General features: G+C 52.7%; 3 protein-coding genes and 1 long non-coding RNA gene across 8 annotated transcripts; 3 read left to right on the top strand and 1 right to left on the bottom strand.

Annotated features, from left to right (window-relative positions):
- On the top strand, nt 1-7,291 carry NFKBIE (NFKB inhibitor epsilon). The gene is made up of 6 exons (XM_036927332.2): nt 1-613; nt 2,938-3,040; nt 3,749-3,971; nt 4,992-5,080; nt 5,241-5,480; nt 6,263-7,291. The coding sequence occupies exons 1-6, from the start codon at nt 246-248 to the stop codon at nt 6,326-6,328; spliced, it is 1,089 nt and encodes a 362-aa protein (XP_036783227.1). The 5' UTR covers nt 1-245; the 3' UTR covers nt 6,329-7,291.
- Nucleotides 7,292-7,960: 669 nt separating this feature from the next.
- SLC35B2 (solute carrier family 35 member B2) lies at nt 7,961-11,427 on the top strand. 5 transcript variants are annotated; one of them, XM_036927328.2, is made up of 4 exons: nt 7,961-8,120; nt 8,643-8,836; nt 9,027-9,181; nt 9,894-11,427. In XM_036927328.2, the coding sequence occupies exons 1-4, from the start codon at nt 8,110-8,112 to the stop codon at nt 10,830-10,832; spliced, it is 1,299 nt and encodes a 432-aa protein (XP_036783223.2). In that variant the 5' UTR covers nt 7,961-8,109; the 3' UTR covers nt 10,833-11,427. The 5 variants fall into 5 exon arrangements, with proteins under 5 accessions (XP_036783223.2, XP_036783224.2, XP_036783226.2 ...); XM_036927329.2 differs by having other exon boundaries at nt 9,083-9,181; XM_036927331.2 differs by lacking the exon at nt 7,961-8,120 and adding an exon at nt 8,227-8,245.
- A 232-nt stretch (nt 11,428-11,659) lies between these two features.
- HSP90AB1 (heat shock protein 90 alpha family class B member 1) lies at nt 11,660-17,358 on the bottom strand. Its single transcript, XM_036927325.2, has 12 exons — nt 17,219-17,358; nt 15,663-15,809; nt 15,136-15,342; nt 14,891-15,050; nt 14,615-14,748; nt 14,204-14,512; nt 13,629-13,794; nt 13,342-13,532; nt 13,086-13,233; nt 12,691-12,959; nt 12,152-12,485; nt 11,660-12,033 (listed from the first exon to the last, which is right to left on the bottom strand). The coding sequence occupies exons 2-12, from the start codon at nt 15,807-15,809 to the stop codon at nt 11,924-11,926; spliced, it is 2,175 nt and encodes a 724-aa protein (XP_036783220.1). The 5' UTR covers nt 17,219-17,358; the 3' UTR covers nt 11,660-11,923.
- Nucleotides 17,359-17,488: 130 nt separating this feature from the next.
- Nucleotides 17,489-18,907, top strand: LOC130681188 (uncharacterized). The gene is made up of 2 exons (XR_008994247.1): nt 17,489-18,044; nt 18,243-18,907. It is a non-coding gene; the product is annotated as an uncharacterized LOC130681188 (long non-coding RNA).
- The last annotated feature ends 2,297 nt before the right edge of the window (nt 18,908-21,204 follow it).

Genomic DNA, 21,204 nt, shown 5'->3' on the forward strand with positions numbered 1-21,204 from the left:
GGCGAAAGAGCGCGTCTGACCTGGCAGCCCAGCTGCCGGGAGTATCCTGTACCGTGGACCTTGCTGGCTCTCGGAGCTTCTCCTGCGCTTCTCGCCGACCCATTGGGCCCCTGCAGCCCGGAAAGGAGGCTATTCCGGACCGGGCGCCCGCTCCACAAGGCGAACCTGCAACCCGGAAAGGCGGCGCGGCGGAATCCAGAGCCGGATCCTGCTCTGACCGGGCCCCGCGGGCCGGTGCCGCGGGCATGTCGGAGGCGCGGAAGGGGCCGGACGAGGCGGATGAGAGCCAGTATGACTCGGGTATCGAGTCTCTGCGCTCTTTGCGCTCCCTGCCCGAGCCCACCCCGGCGCCAGCCTCTGGGCCCTCGGATGGCGGCGACTCCCAACCCTGGACCCATCCTCCGGGAACAGCCAAGGGAACACAGGAGAAGGAAGACACGGATGGGGAGCGAGCTGACTCAACCTATGGCTCCTCGTCGCTTACCGAGTCCCTGACCTTGTTGGGGCGCCCTGAGACCGAGGTCCCAGCCCCAAGCTCGTCGCTCCCCTCCACGGGGGCTCTGAGCCCTCAACAGCTGGAAGCACTCACTTATATCTCCGAGGACGGAGACACGTGAGTATGGGGTCCAGGCTAAGACAGGACTCCTTCCTTCTAATGAGTACTCCAGGCCTCCCCAGGAGCCGCCACAGGTGGGGCACCCCATCTATGAGGATTTCTCAGGGCACCCGCCCTAGGTTGAGCAGTCCCCACTTTTTATTACCTACTCCAAACTGAACTCTCTTCGCACTTGAGTTCTAGCCAGGCCCAGGCCAAAGACCTGGCTAGCATTATCTATCTGCCCACTCTTTTGGAAATGGGCAGAGCTGGCAGGGCCCTTACCAGGCACCTGGAATGCCAGCTAGCGTCTTGAAAACCTACCTGTATCAAATTCCTAGGAAGAGAAAATTCCCCTGACCAGTCCAGGTATTTTGTTGCTGGGGAAGAGGGCATCCTTGTTTGCTCAGTATCTGAGATTCCCAGCCCCTGACCTCAGAATGCCCTATCTCAAGGAACAAGGGGTGCAAGTTACAGGTTGCCAGTGGGAGTCAGAGGCTAGGGGTGAGGGGTGCTGCCAGAGTGCAGAGCTGAGGCTGGCTCTCAGGAGGAAGGGGTGAACCAGACTGGGACGCTCTTGCCCCAGCAGACAGACAGGCCACTGGCTGCCCCAGCTTACTTCCTCCTCTGCTGAGAAAGGGGAAGTGAGGGCTGGAGTCAGCCTTACCAACACCCTCCACCTCCTAAGCCCCCCAAGTCCCCCTCACTGTCCTGTCTGACCCCATTACTTTATCCCCCCCCCAAGTGCAGATGGAGTTTGGGGGTGGGGGGAGGACCGACAAGGGACAGTTGAAAGTAAAAGGCAGTTGTGTGAGAGGGGTTGGCCAGTTGAGGCTTTTTAGAAGAGGGGGTGACTGGGCTTTGAGGATAAAAAAACAGAATGGAGAGGGCTGGGCTCCCAGATCAGGGATGGTGGACTGAACAGGGAGGGTATGCTTAGGTATCTGTCCTGACCTGCTTTGCAGAGATGCAAGCATCCTAATCCCAGGTGGCCTGGGACAAAGATAACCTCTGGGCCCAGAGCAGAACAGAAGAGCAGCCTCAGGCCTCTTTGTCCTCTGTGTCCAGATCACCAGCCCTCAGGCCCTGAAACAAGATTTGGGGGGCTCCATGCATAATACCTATGGTTGACCTTTGACCCAGGAAGTGCAGCTTCTAATACTATCCTCCTCTGTTAGCCTCTCAACTCCAGAATTTACCTTCTCTATTGGAGACAGGTGTTGTGTCCAAACTCTGGGAGAGGTGGGGGGCAGGGAGGAGAGGTGTCCAGACTCCCTAGGGAATCCCCAGAGAAGAGGGGGCACTTTCTTCCCTCTGAGGTGTCTGGGCTGTGGTACATGGAAGTGGGAAGAGGAAGTAGGAGGAGGAGAGACTGGAGAGAGGGAGGTGGCTGCAGGAATGTGACCCAGAGAGCAGGCCCTGGCCGAGGGGATTTCCAGAGCGGTGCCTCCCTCTCCCCGTCACTCTCCTGGGCCTCTCCTGCCGCCTGCCGCCAAGCCCGCCCACCTCCTGCCTAAGCAGCCCCCTCCCCAGCCCAGACAGGCCTCTTGTCACTAATGCCCCAGTGCAGCCATCCCTGCCTAGACCCTCCAGCTCTGGCTTTCGTTTTCCCCACCTGATGTGGGGAAACCCCAGGACTGGAACTTCCCCTCCAAGCTGCCCCTCCACCCTTAGGTTAAGGCTTTTTGTCCCCCGGCAAACACACATTTTCTGCTCTGCACTGATCTCCCCTCGGAGGCACACTCAGAGTGCAGGGCCTCTGGTCAGGCCCCACCCAGTCTGTGCAGTCGGAGATCCTCTTGACCCCCTGTGAAGGGCAGGAGGACAGGATACTGCACTGTCTGCTTGCTCTTCTTCCACAGGCTTCTGTTTCCTCTCCGTTGGAATGGGCAACTCTTGAGTTGCTGTGGTTGGGGGACACCCACTCCTGCCCTTTCTGTCCTCCTGTTGGGGTGGGAGGAGGCGGGGAGCTTGGCCCTGGAAACCACCTCGGCACTACCCCACTAGCTTTCAGTTTGGCTTTGAGCTGCAACTGGCCCCGCAGGGCCCCAGGGCCAGAGGGGAGAGGGGTGGCTGGACAGGAAGGTCCTTGGCCCATCAGCACCTTGCCCACACTCCCCCTCAGCTGAGGTCCTCCTGAAAGCCAGGGATGGGAACTTGGAGCTCCTACCCCCAGGATCTGGGCTTCCCAACCAACCCTCACTTCCTGGCCCAAACTCTCACTTCCTACACCTAGCCTACGGGCGGCTCCTTAGAGCTGGATGTGTTCTGTCTAACCCCAGCGCCCCAGCCCCTTCTCTCTGGCCTGGGACCTGACACCAAACCCTGCCCCTGTCCCCCAGGCTGGTCCACCTGGCGGTGATTCACGAGGCCCCGGCTGTGCTGCTCTGTTGCCTGGCTTTGCTGCCCCAGGAGGTCCTGGACATTCAGAACAACCTTTACCAGGTGGGTTAGAGAGGGTGGGCTGTACCCAGGTATCCATATCTACTCTGGTAACCATCCCCAGCAGCCACATGAGCTGATGGTCACTCAGGAAGCCAGATGCAGACACTGGGCTAGAAGCTGAGGATACAGACATGAGTAAGACATGGTGTCTGCCCACAAAGTGCTCAAGGCTGATCTAGGGGACATGTGTCAACATCTAATCACACAGCATGATGACAAGAGTTGTGATGGCCAGCTGCTGTGGGATCCAGTATCTGTGGGAAGCAGCCAGGAAAGGCTTAATTCAGGAGGTGACATGTGCATAGAGCCTTAAAGGAGGAGTATTCCAGGTGGAGATTGCCTGGTGCCTCTGTCTTTCCTCCCCTGAACCCTTCCATATTACCTAGCCCTTGGGAATAACAGAGTCTCCCAGAGATAAGAGGGTAAACCCTGTTTCCATCTGTCCTTTCTCCAGGGGCTAAGGAGAACTATAAAAAGAGTAAGGAGCCACTTTCCTCACCCTCCCTCCAGAATTGGGGTCCCAAGAGCCTCGTGGAGGATGACAGAGAGAAGGGCTTGGTAGTGTTTCCTTGGAAGACCAGAATCAGCTTTCATAAACTTCCATCGGAGAAAGTTCAGGCAGCTGGCAATTCCTGTCCCCATCCTAGCATCTTCCCAGAGGTGGGAGCATGCTGCAGTGGCCCCGTGACCCTCTCTTTGTGCCTGCAGACAGCACTCCATCTGGCTGTACATCTAGACCAGCCAGGTGCAGTTCGGGCCCTGGTGCTGAAGGGGGCCAGCCGAGAGCTACAGGACCGGCACGGTGACACTGCCCTGCATGTGGCCTGCCAGCGCCAGCACCTGGCTTGTGCCCGCTGCCTCCTGGAGGGGCGGCCAGAGCCAGGCAGAGGTCCAGCTCACTCCCTGGACCTCCAGCTGCAAAACTGGCAAGGTATGGGCAGCTTCAGGGCCAATGGGTGAGGATGGGGAAGGAGATAGGGACCCCACTCTCAGAGAAGGGAGGGTTATAGCTTGTCCATTGGTGCACCTCCAGTTCTAAGCACATAGGTACTTCGTACATCTCTATTGAATGAATGAATTTCTTATAGAATTTACTTGAGAACCTGCTATATTTTAAACATAGAGCTGAACCTTGCTCTCAAGATATTCAGTTTAGTTGAGGTTAGATTAACTCATTAATTCATTCAGCAAAAATGTACAGAGAGCCTTCTATGTGTCAGGCCCTATTCTAGGAGCTGGGCTTGCATCTGTGAACAAAACAGAATGATGGAGACAGACAATAAATATAAGAAGTGAGCTCTCTAGTGGGTTAAAGGGCAGTAAGAGCTATGGGAAAAGTAGAGCAGAGTGGCAACTAGAATGTGGGGCTTAGGGGGGGTGATGTGATTTTTGAATAGGATGGTCAGGGAAACCATCATGGGGCAGAGACATTAGCAAACAGGCTTAAGGAAGATGAGGGATGTGAATTTGAATCCAATTCTCTAAGTAGAGCCAGGCCAGAAAGAGGTTAGCAAAAAGCCTATGGGAGCACATGGGAGGAAGTGGCCTCTGGGGAGGGGCTGAGGGCAGGAGATCCCGGCGAGCTCTGAAGAAGGTGGCTTGGGAGGGGCTAAAGGCAGGTAGGTAGAGTTTGAGAGCGAGAAAGAGAATGGGGAGGTGGAAGGGCAGTGCGTGTTGGGGGAGGGTATGTATGTGAGGGGTGTCACTCAAGCCTGACCCCTGAAGCATGATAGTTTCAATAACATGACTCTGTAATGGTGGAAACTTTTGAGTTCCTTTCCCCTTAGACTTTTGAGGGGGTTTCTGGATTTGTGTTTTAACAGTCCTGTGATCGTAGGCATTGAGTGGGCAGTGGGTCCCTTGGGGCTGAGGGGTAGGGAGGTGCCTGAAGAGAGGGAGAGAGAGAGTTGGTGGACGCAGATTAGCAGCCCGCACCCTCACCCCATCCCAGGTCTGGCCTGTCTCCACATCGCTACCCTGCAGAGGAACCAGCCACTCATGGAACTGCTGCTTCAGAACGGAGCAGACATTGACGTGCAGGTGAGGTGGCCAGTCAGGGTACTGCCTGTCCCAGGGCTTTCCACCTGGTGCAGCCCCGTCCCCACCCAGCAGTAGCACTCACCTCCTTATACAGGGCCTAGAGGAGGGCCCAGCATGCTTCCCCTTGAGGGCCTTGGCTGACATCCTTATTCCCCTCCAGGAGGGCACGAGTGGGAAGACGGCACTGCACCTGGCCGTGGAGACCCAGGAGCGGGGCCTGGTGCAGTTCTTGCTTCAGGCGGGTGCCCGAGTAGATGCCCGCATGCTCAATGGATGCACACCCCTGCACCTCGCGGCGGGCCGGGGCCTCAGCAGCATCTCGTCCACTCTGTGCGAGGCAGGTGCCGACTCCCTGCTGCGGAACGTGGAGGATGAGACTCCCCAGGACCTGGCTGAGGACGTAAGAGGCATACTCTCAGCTCTGCCCCCCAGGACTGCCCACACCCACAGCAGAGACAAGCACTGTAGTAGCTGACAGGGCTAAGGTGTTAGGATCCCAGGGTGTGATCCACAACTCTTTCACTCACCAGATAACTATGGGACCTTGGGCAAGTTTCTTCCTCTCTCTCAGCCTCTTTTCTCAGTTGGTCAGGACCCATGAGCCCAAACTTGGACTCATGCAGGAGCCCTGCAGCTAAAGCAGATCAGTGAAGAAGGCAAGGTGAAAGACAGCAGGGTGGTAGGGCCTTTGGGAAACCTGAGATTCTATGCCCAGGGGTCACTCTACTCAACTTCAGCAAATAGTTACAGAGGAAGAATGTAGGCCCAGTATTTCCAGGTCTTGGAATTTTTAAAGAGAGATGAAACCTAGATTTTGTGTACAGTCTTTCCCATTTTTAAATGTTCAATATAAAAAAATATTCAGAATGTTTGAGAGTACCCCTCTCTCCCTACCCCCACCCAACCCCCAAAAACAGACCCACCCATGGGCTGGAGACCTAAGTACTTCTTACCTCTGATATTCTGGCATTATTTTAGGGAGGGCTTGCCTGAGGCCTCAAGCCTCTGCCTAGCCCAGAGGCACCACTATTATAGGGATTAGTAGGAAGATCTGTTCCTTGATGTCCTTCAGCTGTCATTTGGTGAGGAGGAAATGGTCCAGTAGGTCTCCCCCGCTCCGTTCCCCACTGCTGCCTTTTTCCCATTGGCCCTGATCTTGCTTCTTTCCATTCTCTTTATCAGCCTCTTGCTCTTTTGCCCTTTGATGACCTGAAGATCTCTGGGAAGCCACTGCTGTGTGCTGACTGAAACCAGGGCAGAGTCTGGGGCCCCAGAGGCTCCACCTCTTCCCACCTGGAAGCTGGAGCTACAGCTGCTGCAGTTTGGGTCCATGCAATGTGTCCTTGTGGTGTCCTGGGGACTGCTAAGGCCAGAGCCTAGGGCTAGCACAGTCCTGAGCTGCAAAGAGGCATCGCAAGTGAGAGAGAGCCAGTTTGGAAGGAAGAGCTTCCCAGATGGACAGAGATTCTTGGAAGACCCCTGCCAAAGCCCCAGGTATCCTGGGCGAAGCCTGTTTGCCTCTCTAGAAGATGACAGGGGCTCTTGTTTCTACCTGTGTTGGGTCAGCCAGAAATTGCCAACCAGTAGGAAAACATGGACTTTGCAGAGTAAGGAGAGAAACTGAAATTTGAGCAGTGTGGTCCCCTCTGGAAGGGACCTGACGTGGTCCATCTCATTGCTGTTGAGGATTTTTAAGCACTGTTGTTTAAAAACTTCACACAGAAGGCCCTGAACTGAGCCTTTGGGGAAGTGGAAGTTTCAATAACATGACACTAAAATGGCACAGACTTTAAAAAATGTTCCCCCCAAAGATGTTATGTGTGCATGCATTGGGGATTTTTAGACAGGCTGCCCTGTGACCTTGTAGAGGCACAGAGAAGGAAACTGTCACTTGAGCATGGTAGGATCTTGTTAGGTAGGGTAGGGATCTAACAGTCCTCAGGCCTCTATGTCAGCACAGACCCTTGCTCTTTCTGCAGAAATGCAGAGGTATGGAGCAAGAAAAGGAGACATGAGAAGACACAGGTGGGAGGCCTCACCACTGCCCAGAAGGTTGCCAAGTCTGGACGGAGGGGCTCTCCTATGGAGGGTGACACCAGGGAGCTGTGGCTTTTTATGTGTTTTCTCTCATTCCACACATGTCACAGGGCCCTGTTAGATGAATATGGTCAATATGAATATGGGAGAATAAACCCAGTCTGGCCACTTGGAGCTTATAGTCTAGTGAGTGAGACAGCCATAAAAATCATAAACATCCAAATAAATATGTTTACATGTTGCAGTGGATACTGTGAAGCAAAGGAGTAGTGGGGAGAACAATGAAGTCTTTTGAGGGCCATACTTTGGACGGTCCGGGAGGCCTCTGAGGAGAGTCATCTATGCCCGGACGTACGGATGAGTAAGGGACGCTGGGAGGCATTGTGGGGAAGGCCTCTGGTGTGTTAGAGGAACTGAGAGCAGGCCAGGGGGTTCCGCAGCGGGTCGGTGGTTGGGTGAGGTAGACTGGGATCATGTCGTGCTGAGCCTCGGTCGTGAATCGGGGGATAGAACTGCTGGCCCAGCTAAAAAAGGAAGGAGACATCTTCCTGTCAGAAAACGGGACGTGACAAGGGGAAGTACTTGAGACGAAGAACCTCAATGTCCCCGTCTCTAGGTTGGCAACGGTCACCACTGCCTCCCGGGCTTTGTGAGGGCTAAGGGTGATGACGAAGTAGGGCAGGCACGCAGCTGGGGACTCCCCGCCGCCCGCGCCCCGGGGCAGTCAGCTCGGGGATACCCAGGCGCATCTCCCGCCGGGCCGCGCGGGGGCGCTGTGGCCCGGCGGCGGCCCGGGGCGCTGTGTGGTCGCGGCTGGGGGCGATTGTCGGGGGGGTGGGGTGGCGGCTGCGGGGAGGGAGGCGGGAAGAGCGCGGCACTTCCGCTAGCCGCTCGCTCACTGGCTGCTCCTGGAGGCGGCAGCGGGAGCGGAGGGAGCGCGCGGCCCGGGGACCCGCATTCCCCGGCCCCCTCCGCCCCACGCGGCCCGGACCATGGACGCCAGGTGGGGGACTAGGGTAGCAACGAGCCACGTGACCGAGCCCCCGGGCCACGTGACTGCCGCTCTAAGGCACTGGGGGCCGGGTGGGGTCCCAGCAGCCCGGCTCTAGGCCTGCGCTGCGTTGCACGGTGCCGGCAGGAGTGGGGGCTAAGCGCGGGCTTGTGCTCCTTGCGGGGCTGCGGGAATGTCGGGTGGAGCATCTGGGGAACCCTGGAGCTCCAGGATACTGGAGGACGGGGTGGGGGGAGGGGGCGCCGCCTCTGGCCGGAGCAGCGGGCGGGCGCTGGAGGGAACAGAGGGAACCTGTGTGGCCAGAGGGGCGGGTCCGCCCCTGGGAGGCAGGGAGCCCCGCCTGGCCCTCGCCGACACCCCTTGGAGAGAGAGAGAGAGGCTCTTTGTCCGGGCTGGGCTGCAGCTGAGGGCGGTGGAGAGGAGTCTCCGGGCCGTTCCCCAGTGTGGTCCCCTCTGGAAGGCCGAGGGGATGAGGAACTGCGCCGTAATTCCTTCTGTCCCCCGTCCTCGCAGGTGGTGGGCAGTGGTGGTGCTGGCCGTGCTCCCTTCGCTGGGGGCAGGTGGAGAGACCCCCGAAGCCCCTCCAGAGTCATGGACCCGGCTATGGTTCTTCCGCTTTTTGGTGAATGCTGCTGGCTATGCCAGCTTTATGGTACCTGGCTACCTACTGGTGCAGTACTTCAGGCGGAAGAACTACCTGGAGACAGGTGTGTGGGAAAAGGGTGGTTAAGTGTGCTAGGTCCGTATTAAGAGTGCTGGCCATCAGTCTCGACGAGATTTGGCTTGGAAAGGGAGGGAGGGAGGCCAGCAGGCCCAACAGCAGGGCAGGGTGGCTGCACTGGGGGAGATGAGGTGCTAGGGAGAAGATTGAGGCTTAACCTTGTGTGCCTTCTTCAGGCAGGGGTCTCTGCTTCCCCCTGGTGAAAATTTGTGTTTTTGGCAATGAGCCCAAGGCCTCAGATGAGGTTCCCCTGGCTCCCAGGACAGAACCGGTAGAGACCACTCCCACTTGGCAGGTCCTGAAGCTACTCTTCTGTGCAACAGGGCTCCAGGTAGGTAGGAAGGCTCTGTTTCTCTTCTGTGGGTCCTGGTGGGCTTGGACTCCATGGAGCCTAAGTTTTCACCCTACCAGTCCCAACAGTTTGCTGGTTGGTGTGTTATGTGTCCCCACCTCCCATGGGCACACTTTACCACCATCTTAGAGGTGGTTGGAGGAAATGCTATAACTTTTCTCCTTTCTTTTATCCCCTTCTTTGATTTTTGTTGTGCTTTTATTATACTTCCCCCTGCAATGGTGTCTCATATACTGTAAACCTACTGATAAAAGTTTGGAGAAGCCATTCAGCATCATGCTACTACTGCAGGTGAGAGGGGTGGCTAAGATGCTGTCCTCGTGGTAGTTTGGAGAGGGCACTACTGATCCACCTCATATACCATGTTGAACTAACAGGTTCCATCTTCTGGCCTCACTAAACTGGTTAAGGATAGGAAAATACTTGGGATGGAGTCAGCTCTAACATAATGGGGACAGACAGGACCTGGGCAGTCCTAAAGTATTTGTTGTTGTTTGTCGTTTTATTTCATACTTGATTACCTACAAAGAGGATGCAGGCATGGGAAAGGAAACTTCTAGTTACTACAAAGGAACCAACATATATATGCTGTACTTTAAATGATTTAGACATCAAAGAGGGAGGTTGTTGCGACCCTTTTTTGGCCTTTTTCTTCTCTTGCTTATCTTCTGTCTCCCCCTCCCCCACCCAGGTGTCCTACCTGACCTGGGGAGTGCTGCAGGAAAGAGTGATGACCCGAAGCTATGGGGCCACAGCCACATCCCCAGGTGAGCGTTTCACGGACTCGCAGTTCCTGGTGCTGCTGAACCGAGTGCTGGCACTGATTGTGGCTGGCCTCTCTTGCATCCTCTGCAAACAGCCCCGGCACGGGGCACCCATGTACCGGTACTCTTTTGCCAGCCTGTCAAATGTGCTTAGCAGTTGGTGCCAATATGAAGCTCTCAAGTTCGTCAGTTTCCCCACCCAGGTGCTGGCCAAGGCCTCTAAGGTGATTCCTGTCATGCTGATGGGAAAGCTGGTGTCTCGGCGCAGTTATGAACATTGGGAATACCTGACAGCCGGTCTCATCTCCATTGGGGTCAGCATGTTTCTGCTGTCCAGTGGACCAGAGCCCCGAAGCTCCCCGGCCACCACACTCTCAGGCCTCATCCTGTTGGCAGGCTACATTGCCTTCGACAGCTTCACCTCAAACTGGCAGGATGCCCTGTTTGCCTATAAGATGTCATCTGTGCAGATGATGTTTGGGGTCAACTTCTTCTCCTGCCTCTTCACAGTGGGCTCCCTGCTAGAGCAGGGGGCCCTCCTGGAAGGGACACGCTTCATGGGGCGACACAGTGAATTTGCTGCACACGCCTTGCTGCTCTCAATCTGCTCAGCATGTGGCCAGCTTTTCATCTTCTACACCATTGGGCAGTTTGGGGCTGCTGTCTTCACTATCATCATGACCCTTCGCCAGGCCTTTGCCATCCTCCTCTCCTGCCTCCTCTATGGCCACACCGTCACTGTGGTGGGGGGACTGGGAGTGGCTGTGGTCTTTGCTGCCCTTCTACTCAGAGTCTATGCCCGGGGCCGGCTAAAGCAAAGGGGGAAAAAGGCTGTGCCTGTCGAGTCCCCTGTGCAGAAGGTTTGAGGGGCCTGAGGGGTGAAATGAAATAGGACCTCTCTATACGGTTTTCCTCTCTTTAACAAAGCTGGGCTGGCTCAAGGGCAAAGTGCAGGTTTTTCTCAGTATCACAAACCAGATTTGTGGTTGGAGGTAGGAAGCCCAGGAGGCAGCCTTTCCCTTTGCCTTAAGTCACTTTCCCTCTAGTAAGCAGTGTTCTGAGCCCCAGGGCAGAGAGATGACATTCCAGTGTGGAGAGGTTCAGAAGGCAGAGGCATCTCCCAAAGCCCCTCCCCCCCCTCTACCAACTTCTAGTCTTGCTGTTACTGTCATGAAGACCTCACCTACCTACAACAGCCCACCCTTTGACTCCCTCCCAGACCTATGGTTCTTACTCTAGTGAGAAAAGCACAAGTGTAGGTCCCAGATGCTGCTTTCCCTGGAGAGTGAAAGCTGGTGCTGTGCCTGGGGAAGGGGATGGCAAAGCCCTGCCCAGCACCCACACCCTTTGCTCTGGATCCCTAGGCTCTACTCCTTGAGCCAGTTGCAGGTTTGGGTACTTTGGAATTGTAACTTTTTGATCTTATAATTTTATTTTATTAAATTAAATTGCTGCAATAGGCTTGGTCCTGTGTTTTGACTGACTGAAATACTTATTTTAGGAAGGGAATTGATGGGACCTAGTAGTTTTTAGGCTACTCTTGAGTGTCATATGACTTCTAAAATGGCTACATGGTGACTCCCACCTTTGCTTTTGGTGTACTATATACACCATGTAACACTCAGGATAAAGGCAGGTTAAGACAGAAAGAATAAAGGAACTCAAAAAGGCAGCACTTTACAAGGGACAGCAGAACTGTATAAAAACCACCTTTATTTTGCATACTTTAATTGCCAGAACAAAATAAAAACAAATCCGCAATACACATCCAAACCTGGTGTCAAATGAACAAAAAGGGATAAGGGTTGAGTTGAGGCCCTTGTATCCTACCTTAAAACAGAAAAAAAAACCACTAGACATCAGCGGAGGGAACCAGTTAGGCCATGACCAATTCAGACTGCTGGGGAAGCCACAGGGCCACTATACAAGAGAGCACAGGTCTGCAGGGAAACTCCTACTAATCTACTTCCTCCATGCGAGAGGCATCCTCATCCCCCTCAAGTGGAGGGATCTCATCAGGGACAGCAGTGCTGGGTTCCTCAGCTATCACTTCATCTTCATCAATTCCTAAAAGGAGAAAACAATGACACCATTTGACCCAGACAAGACAGCATTAACTCACATCTATCTATCCCCTTGAGACCAGCCCAAGTACTTGCCACACTCAGGTAACAAGTGTGCTCACCTAGACCTAATTTGATCATGCGGTAAATGCGGTTGGAGTGAGTCTGGGGGTCCTCCAGTGAGAAGCCGGAAGACAGCAATGCAGTTTCAAACAGCAGCACCACCAGGTCCTTGACAGCCTTGTCATTCTTGTCTGCCTCTGCCTTCTGCCGAAGTGTCTCAACAATGGGATGGTCAGGGTTGATCTCCAAGTGCTTTTTGGCCATCATATAGCCCATTGTAGAGTTGTCTCGAAGAGCCTGGGCTTTCATGATCCGCTCCATGTTGGCCGTCCAACCATAGGTGCTAGTCACAATGCAGCAGGGTGAAGACACAAGCCTATTGGAGATGGTCACCTGTGGACATCATGAAAACCTTAAGTCTGTACTAACCAGATTACCACTTCAAGGCAAAAATGTTATTTTCAATTCTATTCTCAGAAGCAATGCTTAATTAGTCTTTGCTAAGATTTATAGAAATAGCAACCTTAGATCTACCTCGCTGAGAACAAGAGGTAAGGCTCTAAACCAATCAGGCTGCTTGGAACTCACAATTGCCTACCTTCTCAACCTTCTTATCCAAGATCTCTTTCATGAGTTTGCAGAGATTCTCAAACTTGGCCTTGCTCTCCTCCATCTTTTTCTTCTCCTCTTCATCCTCAGGTAGCTCCAAGCCCTCCTTGGTAACGGACACCAGACTCTTCGCATCAAACTCCTTAAGCTGTTGCACACAGTACTCGTCGATAGGTTCCGTCATATACACTACCTCGAAGCCCCTCTTCCGCACTCTCTCCACAAAAGCAGAGTTGGCAACCTGCTCTTTGCTCTCACCTGTAAGGTTATTGCGTGTGACTCAAAAGACAGACACCTCATATGGCCAGTTCCCAGGTATTTGTGTCCTCCCCTCCTCCCCACACCTCTAAGGAGAGCTTTAATCAGAGCCAGGCTCCGACGCACCAGTGATGTAATAGATGGACTTCTGGGTCTCCTTCATGCGAGACACGTATTCCGAGAGAGAAGTCATCTCATCTCCAGACTGAGAGGTGTGATAGCGCAACAGCTCAGAAAGGCGGCGTCGATTAGTTGAGTCCTCATGGATTCCAAGCTTAGGGGCAAAGAAAAAAACTTTACTTGGAAATAGTCACTCTGTTCATGGGCAGGGGAGGAAGAGTCCATGATGACTGAAGTATGCATTTGTTGCCACCCCACCTACCTTTAGGTTTTTAGAGAACGCCTCATAGAATTTTTTATAATTTTCCTTGTCTTCTGCCAGCTCAGAGAAGAGCTCAAGGCATTTCTTAACAATGTTCTTGCGAATGACCTTCAAGATTTTGCTCTGCTGGAGCATTTCTCGGGAGATGTTCAGAGGCAGGTCTTCAGAATCAACCACTCCACGGATGAAGTCTGCAATCAACCAGGGAAGAAAGTGTCAGTTTAAAAAATGCAGACAACCTCATAGGATCTGACCCAACTACTCCATCAGACCAAAAGGACACTCACTGAGATACTCTGGGATCAACTCATCACAGCTATCCATGATGAACACACGACGGACATAGAGTTTGATGTTGTTCTTTTTCTTCTTGTTCTCAAAGAGGTCAAAAGGAGCCCGACGGGGGATGAAGAGCAATGCCCTGAATTCCAACTGACCTTCTACAGAGAAGTGCTGAAAGAAATTCAAGATAGGCCAACAGTTTATTTCAAGGCTGGCTTTTTAATCTTAACAGCCAATTATCAAACCGGGATGAGTATGTTTCCTAAGCATCAAGGATAGAGCAGACACCATAGGTCAATTATTAAGAAAATAAGCTCCAAAACCTAAATGAATCTAGAACAGTACAGGCTCAGTACAAATCCTCAGTGTCCATTAGAGAAAAGCCCAATCAGAGCTCTGGATGCATAAGGCTGCCACAGAAACAAAGTTATTATTTCTCCACTTGGGAAAGGTTCTCAGTAAATGAACTTCTGGCTCCATGACATTCATAGTTCCCAGCTACAGGCAAGTTCCACTTGTCTATTACCACCAACACCCTTCTACCCACTCCTACTGAGCCACCCTGCAAAAGGCTCCTCACCTTGACTGCCAAGTGGTCTTCCCAATCATTGGTAAGGCTCTTATAGAACTCTCCATATTCCTCTTGGGTGATGTCATCAGGGTTTCTGGTCCAAATGGGCTTGGTCTTGTTTAGTTCTTCCTGATCAATGTATTTCTCCTTAATCTTCTTTGTTTTCTTTTTCTTATCTTTACCACTATCATCCTCCTCATCTGAGCCCACGTCTTCAATCTTGGGCTTCTCATCATCATCCTTATCTTCCTCTTCTTTCTCACCTTTTTCTTCCTCTGCCTCATCATCACTGATTTCTTTCTCTCGTTCCTTCTCCAACTAAACATATCAAAGACAGTAGTTCAGAACACAAGGGGCAAAGTAAAAAGCCAGGGACAATGCAATTCTCTAGAGATCATACACCGTGTTACCAGCTCTTACATATAGTGTGATGGGATAACCTATGAACTGTGAGTGCTTCTTCACCACTTCCTTGACCCGCCTCTCCTCTAAGTACTCTGTTTGGTCTTCTTTAAGGTGGAGAATCACCTTGGTACCCCGGCCTATGGGTTCACCTAGGAAAAAATGAGATAGAACAAAGAAAGATGAAACTAAATGCATGACTGTTGTAAAAACAGCTGTTTTACAGATAAAATACTCATCCTATTATGTACTTCCCCAGAATTTTAACTGACACTAACAGGAAAACCAACTTACCATGGTCAGCACGTACAGTGAAGGAACCACCAGCAGAAGACTCCCAGGCATACTGCTCATCATCATTGTGCTTCGTGATCACCACCACTTTCTCTGCCACCAGGTAGGCAGAATAAAAGCCAACACCAAATTGTCCAATCATGGAGATGTCAGCACCAGCCTGCCAAAAATTTTAAGCCAAAGTTTTGAAAAAAATAGAAGTACATCAATAAACATGGTGTGGGCCTAGCTGAAATACCACATACCTGAAGAGCCTCCATAAATGCTTTAGTGCCAGACTTGGCAATGGTACCTAAATTATTTATGAGATCAGCTTTGGTCATGCCAATGCCTGTGTCCACCAGAGTCAAGGTGCGTTCCTGGGGGTTGGGGATGATGTCAATTTTCAGCTCTTTACCACTATCCAACTTGGAAGGGTCTGTCAGGCTCTCATAGCGAATTTTGTCCAAAGCCTTGAAAATACAAATTGCAACTTTACAATTAGACTTCATCAAATCCCATCTTTTCATCCAAAAGAAGGTGGTTTTTTAAACTCCCAAATAGCTTCAATTCCGTTTACCCCCTACCTCCAGGTTCGAGTCTAATAGTTATGATACACTGACAAATTTGTTACAATATCCCATTTATACAAAGAACACAGCAAACCTCTTTGGAATGGCAGTAACTTTATCCCCTGCAATAGTAGACTCTACAAACTGCCAAACCACCCCCTCTCTCCCTTTTCTGGAGTGGCAAAGCAAGAAACACCTAGGAAGCCGCCCTGAGCACTCACATCAGAAGCATTACTGATCAGCTCTCGAAGGAATATTTCCTTGTTGGAATAGAAAGTATTGATGATGAGAGACATGAGTTGGGCAATTTCTGCCTGGAAGGCGAAAGTCTCCACCTCCTCCTCTCCATGGTGCACTTCCTCAGGCATCTAAAGAAAAAATGGTGAAGAATTACAAAGGAAAGATTGCTCTGTATCAAAGACTGCTAAACTTCATCCCAATCACAAGCTATTAATAATTTAGTTCAAACTGCTCTCAACTGGGAACTATCCTTTCCATTAAGACTTTTAAAGCCTTTTCTTGTTAAGACTCTAGGCTGCATTCTTAGTAACCAATTTCGGGGGATTTGAAGAGAGAACGTGTTCTTAAAATGAGATCAAGTTTTCCCTGTAAGGTATCTTCGAGCCAAACTAAGTGGTCACTGAACGGGCAACCTGGTAGCCTGTTAGCAAAGCAGAATACTGACACTCCCACACCCACCCCCGCCCCGCCCCGGCTATCTCCAATGCAAGAGCCCCAAATAATCCACACACAAATTCAAGTGTGAAAATACAGTTCTGTCCCCCTTTCTGGTTAGAGGAACTAAAGCCCCAAAGTGATTAGTTTCATGTTTAATAATGACTTGGAACTGCTCCCCCATTAGATTATCTCTGACATACAACGTGCCCACTACATTACACAGGAGGGGAAAACCCTAGATCGGTGGGACGCCTACCCGAGAGAATATTCACACACAAAGAACTCATAATGCAAGTAATACATCCTGACCCTTCAGCACACGTGAATTCAACAAAGGGCTACACCAAACACAACTAAGATGGTGGCCTTAGTCCGCAGGGCCGACCCTCGTCACTGCCCGACATTTGCTGGTCAGGGGCACGCAAGGAAGGGCGCCGCTGCTGCGCAGCCTCTTTTCGCCCCAGCATCCGGGTATCAGGGCGGGGCGCCGGTCTCCCGAAGCTTCCAGAACAATCTCAGTTCTCGGATAAGGGCGGGGGAGTAAAGCGCCTATGAATCTTCCAGAGCCTGCCCCCGCCCCCGCCCCCACCCCCACCCCGGGGACCGGGAGCAAGATCTGGAGAAAAAGGAACCACAACGGGCCAGATAACACCGAGAGCATCATCTCACCGAAAAGACCCAGAATAACTTATAAAGCGCGCCCTATAGGAAAGGTGACAAAGACAGCCAGCGCGCTGAGCCACGCAGAACGCGCACACCCACCAGCCTCGCAGACCCTCCGGCTCCCCGTAGCTGCGTCCGGAAGTGGAGGGGCTAATATGGCAGCGTCCCGGGCCGGCGCGGCTACCACGTGCAGCTGCCCACTACCCCAACCCCACTCCACGGCCCCTCTCCGTGGCTAGTCGCCCCACGGGGAAGCTCCTCCACTCACGTACAGGAGGCAAAACAAGCTAAACTAGATAAGCTCTTCCCACCCATCTCCAATAAAAGGAATTACCCAAAGATTCGACCCAACACAAAATCTTAAGCCTCAGAAAAAGAGACAAAAACAATTCAAAAGAGCACTGAAGACATAGAAACCTGAAAACAGCAATCTTACCTTAAAGAAGAGCTGCAAACACTACACAATCGGTTTAGCAACGACCGACTTCGAATCCCACACAGTAACAAGGTTGCGCGGGGGTGACTCAAGAGAGCGGCGTTTGGACCCCAGTCGATATATATACGGCGAAGCACATCCCAGAGGCCCGCCCCAGGATCCCTCCGCCTTAAAGGAGGATGCTTGTCAGCTCCGCACCTGCAGCTGTCCGCCCACCTTGACCTCGTGGTCTGAAATAGGGGAGAGGGCGAAGGACCGGAGCATCCGGCCTCAGCCTTCTCAGCACACGCATTTACTCGTTTTCAAGGCGTGACCTCACCAAACTAGAAATGAGAATTGCTCATACGGCATAAGCAGTGGGTGTAGGGACATGGATCTTACTTCCCTACAAACGTTTGAGACAGGCGGCTCCACACCCAAGAGTCTCTGTCTAGAGGGACACTTGAAAGGGTTGGAAGCGACCAACCACTCTGACCTCCGCTCTCAGGCTCGACGTCCCTCTTGGAATTTGCCCTACACATTCCTACATCCCACCAAGAAGAAAGAGTTTTTCTCCGAGAACGGTGTGGAATTGGAGACTCAACTTTGGGTAGCCCCTGGACCCAGGCTCTCGTGGTGTGCGGGGGTACCGTCGCGTCAGCGCAGGGCGTGGCTCGAGCTGAGGGAAGGGCGCCGCACTGGGCTGGAGGGAGGACTCTTTAGCCGCACACGCGGCGGAAGGAGCGACGGCGGCTGTACTGCGATTACTTCCAGCAGTTTCCAGACCCGCCTGGGCGGTCCCGCCCCGCCCCCTTCTTCGAGGCTCCGCCCTACTCGCTGCGGCCCGGTCAGTGTCTTAGCGGCAGCTCCTCCCCGCTACGTTCTTCCAGGTTTCCTTGAGAGGGGCAGGGCTTCACAGTCCTGTTTACTCTAGGAAGCCGCGGGCGGTACCTTGAGCTCCCACCTGCCAGGCCCCGCTAACAGGGCACTGCTCAGAGGTGCTATGGAACGTAAAGGGAATGCTGAGCGTCCTGTACCCCATCAGTCACACAGGTTACCGGCTGTCCGCCCCTTTTAGCGAACCGAGACTGGTTGCAAGAACGCTCGCAGAGGGACCCTCGCGGTTCCTTGCAGCTGCCCATGTACGTGCAACGCAGAGACACGCCTCCTCCCTACGTGAGCACATCAGGCCTTTATTTAATCTGGTTTCCTTGTTGTCGCCCTCTTCCCTTCTTCAGCAGCTGCCTAGATCTGGGGGGGAGGAGGGTCTCTAGGAACGCCTGCAGGGTGGCAGGGACTGTTGGAGGACACGTGAAGACGCTGGCCACCAAACCAGAACCAAGTTATCCCTCTTCAGCTGCGGCGCCGGAGCCTGCCCAGCGAGCTGCAGACCACCATGCCTCGCCTGGCGCTGCCGCGTTTGCATGCCCTCCAGCTGGCAAGCTGCCCTCGCCTTTCCAAAGCCTCATCTCAGACGTTTATCGGACCCACAGCCCCTCCAGGAGAGACTGACCACATTCCCTGCTTTGTGACCTTGTAAGGTGTCCATCAGCTCCCGTCCTGGCCCAATCTGTCCACCCCTGGAATGCTGGGGAGGAGGTCCCTCACCACCCGCAGCCCTCTCTGACCAGCCCTGGTGTCTAGTCTTCCTTCCCTGGTATTTTCTGTGTTCATGTGTTAGATTCCACATAATAAAAGCCCTTAACTTTCTTTTTCCTTGCCTTACATTCCAGACTTTATCACCCCTGTCCCCCCCCTGTAAGAAGCCTGTGGCTGTGAGAAGTAACCAGTGTGGAAAGGAGCATGGGTGCTGCTGCCAGCAAGGCCCAGGACGCTCTGTTCCAGATCGAAATCTCAAACCCAGAGCATCATCCCTCAACACACCCTGTTTCCCACTGGGCACAAGGGGCCTAGTTAATTAAAAATCTGCTCCCTAACTCAAAAACAGCATCCACAACATTTCGCTGTCCCGAAAAGAGGTGAAAGTCAACCAGCACATTTTATGAACTGGGAAAGGAAGGCTTCAGTGAGGACCATATTGTGTGCCAGCTCAGAGCCTTTGTTGCACTTATTCCCTCTCTCCCTGTTCCAGAAATGGAGCAGGAATGCTGTCTCCCCTCCCAGTCCAAAGCAGAGAAAGAATCACTCCTGTGGATCAGAGTCAGGACCAGAGGCTCCTCGGGTGTTTCCTAATGGGGAAATCTCAACTCTTGCACCAGCACAGAAATTCCATTTTTTCTCTCGAAGCCTTCCAGGACAACTCCAATTTATTGGCACTGAGTCCTTACTGAGCCTAACTGGAGGATGCAGAGATGCATAAACAGAAGAGGGAGCTCTCAGCGCACTGCAGGCTGCCACAGTCCAAGTATCAATCACAGCGGGATGGGAGAAGAGTAAGACTCAAACAGCTTAGCCTGGGGAAGGAGGCAGGCTTAGGCTATGGCTAGCCATGTCCATGGCACAGTTCTGCTCCCAGAAGAGGGAAAAACATGGCAAGGCGCAGGCTGACAGAAGGACCGTTGCCCAGCAACCCCTGGGGGGGGCAGCAAGAGGAGCCGAAAGTGGTCCTGCAGGCAGGCGTCAGTTCACAGAAGGCCACAAATGCCGTGTGAAGTTCTGACCTTGAGTTAGGGTGAGGGAAACCGCTGAAAGCTATTAAACATGGCTTTAAAAAAACCCTGGATCCCCCAAAGCCTATCCCCAACAGCTCTTGGAACACTTGATGTTTCCAAGATACCCTGTATTCCTGACCAGGCTTCCAAGACGCAGCCCAACCTTCTGCTGTTAGAGATCAGCCAGCTGACAAACTATGGCCGGCAGCTGGTGGGCGTGGTGCTTATTGTTTGGTGGCTTGTGGTAAGAATGGTCTTTACATTCCCTGCTTTGTGACCTTGTAAGGTGTTCATCAGCTCCCGTCCTGGCCCAATCTGTCCAAATCTGTTCAAAAGAAATATATTGTAACATGTTAAAAGTACATGAAATTTGAATTTGTGTTGACAAAGTTTTACTGAAACATAGCTCACTTGTTCACCTACTGCCTTTGGTTGCTTTCACGCTGTAATGGCAGAGTGCGTAGTGTAGCAGATCTCATATAGCTTGCAATCTAAAATACTTACTGAAAGGGCACGCTCCCAGATCCTATTTCAGCCAATCGGAGCTTAGTCTCTCTCCAGTCAGCAAGAAGTACACCCACCACCCCTAGACCCTGCCAACTGACCAAAGCCACGACTACCCCCAGGCCCAGCCAATCAGCCAGAGCCACGGCCATCACCCCCCACCACCACCACCAAACCACCCTGGAAACCCATAAAACCTTTGTTCTGGGGAAAACGCGCACTCTTTCTCTGGCATCTTGCCACTGCGTTGGTGTAGATGAGAGATTGAGCTCGAGCTAGCTCGAATAAAGGCTCTTTGCTTTTACATCGGTGTTGGCTCCTTGGTGGTCTTCTGGGATTCGCGACTTTGGGCACAACGCTTACACTCTTACTTTTACTGAAAAGGTCTGCAGCCGCCTGATCTAGTTAAAGCTAAGTGAGGTCTTGGTGGGTCCACAGAGACTCCTCTGCTGCTCGGACTGGGAATTCTCCTGGTTGGGCAGCACCCCACTGGCCTTTCAAGGGGATCAGGGAGGCTGCTGAGTGGAGCTTAACTAAGGGGCAATGGAGGAATAAAGTAACCCAGGGCATCAAGGCATGATGGGATAGTATGACCATGAGGGTAGTAGCTCTGGCTCCTTACACCCCCTGAACAAGCAGCCTCCCAAACTTAGCACCTGCTAGATGTTTCCTGTCAGTTCTGGTAATTTGCAGTTCTTCAGGGCTTAAATCCCTGGAACACCTGAACTGACATCCTCACAGGGCCATGGACCCGACATTCAGATATGTTGGATGCTTGAGCCAACCTGGGCTCCATTTCTTTGCTTCAATTTCCACATTCTGAGGGGACGTGAGAAGTCTCTGGCACTTTATTGTTAATAGCATTGTTTTACAGCAAGGAGAAATTTTCCT

The sequence above is a fragment of the Manis pentadactyla genome, chromosome 16 (genome assembly GCF_030020395.1).
Source record: "Manis pentadactyla isolate mManPen7 chromosome 16, mManPen7.hap1, whole genome shotgun sequence".
Classification (NCBI taxonomy): Eukaryota; Metazoa; Chordata; class Mammalia; order Pholidota; family Manidae; genus Manis; species Manis pentadactyla.

Coding starts and splice junctions, on each gene's coding strand:
- HSP90AB1 (XM_036927325.2), bottom strand. CDS start 15,809: ATGCCTGAGGAAGTGCACCATGGAGAGGAGGAGGTGGAGACTTTCGCC. Junction 13,234..13,341: donor CGTTCTCTAAAAACCTAAAG/GTAGGTGGGGTG, acceptor TTTGCCCCTAAG/CTTGGAATCCATGAGGACTC. Junction 12,034..12,151: donor CATGATCAAATTAGGTCTAG/GTGAGCACACTT, acceptor TTCTCCTTTTAG/GAATTGATGAAGATGAAGTG.
- SLC35B2 (XM_036927327.2), top strand. CDS start 8,302: ATGTCGGGTGGAGCATCTGGGGAACCCTGGAGCTCCAGGATACTGGAG. Junction 8,837..9,026: donor GAAGAACTACCTGGAGACAG/GTGTGTGGGAAA, acceptor TGCCTTCTTCAG/GCAGGGGTCTCTGCTTCCCC. Junction 9,182..9,893: donor TCTGTGCAACAGGGCTCCAG/GTAGGTAGGAAG, acceptor TCCCCCACCCAG/GTGTCCTACCTGACCTGGGG.
- NFKBIE (XM_036927332.2), top strand. CDS start 246: ATGTCGGAGGCGCGGAAGGGGCCGGACGAGGCGGATGAGAGCCAGTAT. Junction 3,972..4,991: donor CCAGCTGCAAAACTGGCAAG/GTATGGGCAGCT, acceptor ACCCCATCCCAG/GTCTGGCCTGTCTCCACATC. Junction 5,081..5,240: donor GAGCAGACATTGACGTGCAG/GTGAGGTGGCCA, acceptor ATTCCCCTCCAG/GAGGGCACGAGTGGGAAGAC.